Here is a 6,326-nt window from a genome sequence, read left to right as displayed (position 1 = left end):
CAGCTGTGTGGGGCAGCCGCGGGGAAGCGGCTCAGGTCAGCCCTGCACAGGTGGTGGTGTGGGGAGTCTTAGGCGAGCGGCTGGGGTCAGCCCTGCGTGGGGGGGAGCCTCGGGTTAGCCCCACGCAGCGGTTGGGGTTGAGGGAGGAAGGTGAGGGCTCGGGCTAGCCTCACCCAGTGTCCCATTTTCCCTTTGGAAAGTAGTCATTCTACTAATGCTAGCTGAGTTGAAAGGACCAGCACAGAGCCAGACATTTATATGTATGCACCTACAACTGGCCTTATTTACTATTACACCACACAATACTTTTTTTATGAAATATTTTTATCCCCCAACATTTCTGGAAATTGCATACCCTCGGAGCATTGTGTGACACAGCCAGCTCCCAGATCTTGAGAGAGCCAGTGTTGCAAGCCCTTTTGCAACAGCTCTTTCTTTCCGGCAGTGCTGTGTGATTTGTGCAAGTGGTCTATGCAGCACTATGCTCAGCTGTCTTGCAGCATGCTAGATCCTGAGGGCAGTGTGGAGCACAGGGCTTCCTCCTCCTTCTTCAGAGTTTTTCTCATCCCTCTAGCCATGCTCCTTGCTGTAGCCGCGCTGTTTTTCTTAGCATTCGCCGCCTCGCAGCAGAAAGAGAACGATTTTTATACATTTAAACTGGTAAACATCAGGGGCAAACTAGTCTCTCTGGAGAAATACAGAGGCTCGGTAAGTTTGCAAGGAGATTAGCAGCTGCTCTCATTGCAGACTATAACTAACCAGCCCATCTTTGCATGCTTGCATAAGGGATTGGGGATCCAGAGATTGTACATTAATTTGCATGCATGCACGTTTATAGTGTCTCATTTGTGCATTTTGTGTAACGGATCTGGAGTATTGCTTGCATGTCTACTTTGATATCGTTCCATAGGTTTCTCCATTCTTTTAATAAAACGTTTGCTATCTAACCCCTATGTGTGTGACTCTGTTCCTTGGGGGCAGGCTGCTCTGTATACGTGGCACACAGGGTTGCTTGCCGTTCATTCACTATACATAGTACTCTATTATGTCTATGATTAATCATGAAAACATTTCTCCATGATTGGAAGCATGTGGCATTTTAAAGCAAAAATCTGTATTTCAAGATATTTCCCCATTTGAAAGACTTGACTTTTGCTGATATTGTTTGAGGCAGAAGGGAAAAACGAGGATGGCGTTTAAGAAGTATAACAAGTAATGCACCATAATAATAAACGAAACTGAGAACATAAAGCAAATTATTATATTAATCTACAATTAAATTATAGACATTAAAGATAGTGTGAGGAAAGGGGCAAGACCGCAGATCTGTTTAAAAACAATTAATTTAAATTTTACTGACATATTATTCAGGGAGTCCTAAATGAAACTCTCTCCCCAAAAGATGTACACATTTTCTTAATTTCTTGAAATGTGATTACGATAGTCATAAGGAAATTTATCACAATTATGTATATTCAAAGGTTAAGAAATAACTTAGTCAGCATATGCATTTAGAAACTGAGGCAAATCAGGGCTGGTTCTTCATGTTAGAATGGTGGAGAGAAAAGCAACTGTAAACCGGGCTTTACTTGCCAGTATGCTCCATGTTATTTGTGGCACAAGGCAGCTGGACTGTACCTATGAATTTGGCCGTAAAAGTTAAAATTGGCGAGGAGGACCTAAGGTTGATGCTACGGTCTTTAACTCATTAAAGATGTCACATGATAGCATTTTCTTTAGTTTCTTGTTTAGTGTTCATTTATGAAAATATTAATAAAGTAAGAAAACATGGAAATTTCCAGACAAAAAAATACGTTAAACTGAAGTTAAGGTTGAGAGTAAATATCAGTAATTTCAGAGTGAAAAAAAATAACAAGAACGTTGTAATTATTCCAAAAATAAGCAAATTAGAAACCCAGAAAATTCAGAGTTAAGTTAAACTTTAAAAAATAATCCACACATGTTAAGAAATGAAAATGCACAGTGAAAGTACCCAAATATTTTAACTCTGCCCTATAGTGATTCCATAAGGAAGCTATTATGAACAAACCAAATATACTAATCTACCTTTAAAATAAATTTAATCTAATGTGGGACCATAAATACTCAATACGGGTACTGTATTGTGTAACTACAGGACAGAGTTAAAGAGACTAGACCAAGGTAACAAAGCAAGTCAGTGGTTAGAACTCCAGGAACAGAACCAGGGTCTCCTGACTCCCACTCCAGTGCCCCATCTGGTGGAGATGTATTGTCCAAATTTCATAGTGCTTTTTTGTAAGTGTTTATGGCCAGAAGGGCCTGTTATGATAATCTAGTCTGTCCTGCGTAATACAGACTGTAGATTTCACCTGGTGATTACTGCATCTAGTGTAACATCTTCTGGTTGAACAAGAGCATATCTTTTAAAAAGATAAGTTTCAGAGTAACAGCCGTGTTAGTCTGTATCCGCAAAAAGAAAAGGAGGACTTGTGGCACCTTAGAGACTAACAAATTTATTTGAGCATAAGCTTTCATGAGCTACAGTTCACTTCATCGGATGCATTCATTGGAAAATACAGTGGGGAGATTTATATACACAGAGAACATGAAACAATGGGTGTTACCATACACACTGTAAGGAGAGTGATCAGGTAAGGTGAGCTATTACCAGCAGGAGAGCTGGGGGGAAAGAGGGGGACGGACCTTTTGTAGTGATAATCAAGGTGGGCCACTTCCAGCAGTTGACAAGAACGTCTGAGGAACAGCGGGTGGGGGGGGGAGGAATAAACATGGGGAAATAGTTTTACTTTGTGTAATGACTCATCCACTCCCAGTCTTTATTCAAGCCTAAGTTAATTGTATCCAGTTTGCAAATTAATTCCAATTCAGCAGTCTCTCCATGGAGTCTGTTTTTGAAGTTTTCTTGTTGAAGAATTGTCACTTTTAGGTCTGTAATCGAGTGACCAAAGAGATTGAAGTGTTCTCTGACTCGTTTTTGAATGTTATAATTCTTGACGTCTGATTTGTGTCCATTTATCCCTCCACGCAGAGACTGTACAGCTCGGCCAATGCACACGGCAGAGGGGCACCTCTGGTACACGACGGCATATATCACATTGGTAGACGTGCATGTGAACGAGCCTCTGATAGTGTGGCTGATGTGATTAGGCCCTGTGATGAAGTCCCCTGAATAGATATGTGGACACGGTTGGCAATGGGCCTTGTTGCAAGGATAGGTTCCTGGGCTAGTGGTTCTGTTGTGTGGTGTGTGGTTGCTGGTGAGTATCTGCCTCAGGTTGGAGGGCTGTCCGTAAGCAAGGACTGGCCTGTCTCCCAAGATCTGTGAGAGTGATGGGTTGCCTTCAGCATAGGTTGTAGATCCTTGATGATGTGTTGGAGAGGTTTTAGTTGGGGGCTGAAGGTGATGGCTAGTGGCGTTCTGTTATTTTCTTTGTTGGGCCTGTGTCCTTCTGGGCACTCTTCTGGCTCTGTCAATCTGTTTCTTCACTTCAGCAGGTGGGTATTGTAGTAAGAACACTTGATAGAGATCCTGTAGGTGTTTGTCTTTATCTGAGGGGTTGGAGCAAATGCGGTTGTATCGTAACGCTTGGCTGTAGACAATGGATCGTGTGGTGTGGTCTGGATGAAAGCTGGAGGCATGTAGTAGGCATAGCGGTCAGTAGGTTTCTAGTATATGGTGGTGTTTATGTGACCATTGCTTATTAGCACCGTAGTGTCCAGGAAGTGGATCTCTTGTGTGCACTGGTTCAGGCTGAGGTTGATGGTGGGATGGAAATTGATGAAATCATGGTGGAATTCCTCAAGGGCTTCTTTTCCATGGATCCAGATGATGAAGATGTTATCAATGTAGCGCAAGTAGAGTAGGGGTATTAGGGGACGAGAGCTGAGGAAGCGTTGTTCTAAGTCAGCCATAAAAATGTTGGCATACTGTGGACCCATGCGGGTACCCATAGCAGTGCCACTGATTTGAAGGTATACATGGTCCCCAAATGTGAAATAGTTATGGGTGAGGACAAAGTCACAAAGTTCAGCCACCAGGTTTGCCATGACATTATTGGGGATACTGTTCCTGATGGCTTATAGTCCATCTTTGTGTGGAATGTTGGTGTAGAGGGCTTCTACATCCATAGTGGCCAGGATGGTGTTTTCAGGAAGATCACCGATGGATTGTAGTTTCCTCAGGAAGTCCATGGTGTCTCGAAGATAGCTGGAAGTGCTGGTAGCAAAGGGGCCTGAGGAGGGAGTCTCCATAGCCAGACAATCCTGCGGTCAGGGTGCCAATGCCTGAGATGATGGGGTGTCCAGGATTTCCAGGTTTATGGATCTTGGGTAGCAGATAGAATACCCCTGATCAGAGTTCCAGGGGTGTGTCTGTGCAGATTTGTTCTTGTGCTTTTTCAGGGAGTTTCTTGATTTAAAGACTCCAAGTCTTGTAATAAATAATGTACCACATCCTTTGATAATCTATACCGATGGTTAATTATCCTCGCCGTTAAAAGTATGTATATTTCCAGTTTGATATTTACTAAACTGTTGTTGCAGAGAAAATGCCTGGCACACAAGAATCGATTGCACATGGTTTCATGCAAGGATTGTGGTCACTTAAGGACATTCTTGCATACTCCATTCTATGTCATTGTGCTACTTATATGTGATCCTTGTACTTTTGCCAATAGGAATGAGAGCTGAAGTTGGGGATTGTGGGAAAAGAGTTAAAAATATCTAAGCTCAAAAGGGAAGCTCCTTGGAAGATTTCGACTAAATGAGGCCCAGATCCAGTTTGACCAAAGCTCCCAACCCACCCACCCACCAATTCAGACTGCACTTAAGTGGTACATAGGCCTCACGTTGGCCTGCAACATAGAGGAGAATTTTATCCATTGCACACACAGGTATTTGTTTGTTTCCAGGAGTACCCACAACTTGCTAAATGCTGTACAAACATTAAAGTTTGTCTAAGTGTAGTTTGTTATATATATATATATATATATATGTAACAATGTGTAAATATATAATGTGGTGTCTCTCCCAGATGGATATAATATATATGGGATACCATCAAATTGCTTGTTATTATACAATAGTTGGCTTTTTTTCAATAGTTTGTTCCCATAATTTCTTCCAATGGGTCTGTCAAGAGTCAATAAATGCTCTGACTGGAGCACATCTTGTCTGCAGGGCAGCTGTGGCAGCTCTGGCTTTTGAAGGAACAAATACCTTCTTTAGCTTCAGTAATGCAGAGCCAGAATCTCCTGGGGGGAAGTTGAGGAGGAAAATTCTCCAAAGTTAGGTTTCAGAGTAGCAGCCGTGTTAGTCTGTATTCGCAAAAAGAAATGGAGTACTTGTGGCACCTTAGAGACTAACCAATTTATTTGAGCATAAGCTTTCGTGAGCTACAGTTCACTTCATCGGATGCATTCGGTGGAAAATACAGAAATATACAGATTTATATCTCCCTACTGTATTTTATATACATTTATATAATTTATGTATTTATATAAATCTCCCCACTGTATTTTCCACTGAATGCATCCGATGAAGTGAGCTGTACCTCACGAAAGCTTATGCTCAAATAAATTGGTTAGTCTCTAAGGTGCCACAAGTCCTCCTTTTCTTTCTCCAAAGTTACTCCGCACAAATCATTCTATCAAGGGACAGAGGGTATTTGCCCCACTGCAGAATGAGCTGCAGGGCCCATTCCCACATCTCATGCCCCTGCTCCACCTCTGGGTTTGCAGCTTCATTGTAGCTATGTAGTTAGCACTTTCTCTAGGGGTGACCAATCCCGTGATCTCCCATAATGGAGGGCTTCTCACCACAGAGAAGTACTGGGGAAGCATCATCTTTCCTTCTTGGACTCAGCTGTCCCCACCTTGACCAGCACTCACCCACCACAAGACCATCCAGTTCCTCAATGTGGTTCTCACACCCATGAGAGCCCTTCATGGGCTCCTTGTGAGAAGGCCAGGAGGAAAGGATGCCATGAAAGTGGAGACCCCCCATTCTGAATGGAACAGCAGAGACTCACATGTAGGGGGCCCCACCCTTCTCAATCCAGTTGAAACTTGACTACTCATATGCAAATATTTAAATGAGATTAGAACAATAAAATCTCCCTTATCTCCCATCCTCTTGCTGTGGCTGGGCATTAGTGACACATCCACATGCACTCTCTTTCAGAGGTAGGTAATGATTGCATGGTTAGAGTCTGTCGCACCATAAACTGTGGCCCCATGGACCTTGTAGTCATCCATGGGGATAAAACTCAGAACCCCCTGCTCCAAAAACAGAGGCTCTGACCACTTGAGCAGAAGGAGGGCTCC

At 42.9% G+C, this 6,326-nt stretch overlaps 1 protein-coding gene across 1 annotated transcript in view; it reads left to right on the top strand.

Annotated features, from left to right (window-relative positions):
* The first annotated feature begins 471 nt into the window (after positions 1-471).
* The window catches only part of GPX7 (glutathione peroxidase 7), a 29,125-nt gene continuing 23,270 nt past the window's right edge, over positions 472-6,326 (top strand). Inside the window, exon 1 of the mRNA XM_077824823.1 lies at positions 472-708. Within this exon, the coding sequence (XP_077680949.1) occupies positions 472-708 (237 nt within the window). The remainder of the gene's footprint in view (positions 709-6,326) is intronic.

Source organism: Eretmochelys imbricata, chromosome 8, assembly GCF_965152235.1.
Source record: "Eretmochelys imbricata isolate rEreImb1 chromosome 8, rEreImb1.hap1, whole genome shotgun sequence".
Lineage (NCBI taxonomy): Eukaryota > Metazoa > Chordata > Testudines > Cheloniidae > Eretmochelys > Eretmochelys imbricata.
The sequence above is the reverse complement of the archived record's forward strand: the minus strand, read 5'-3'. Positions and strand labels throughout refer to the sequence as shown.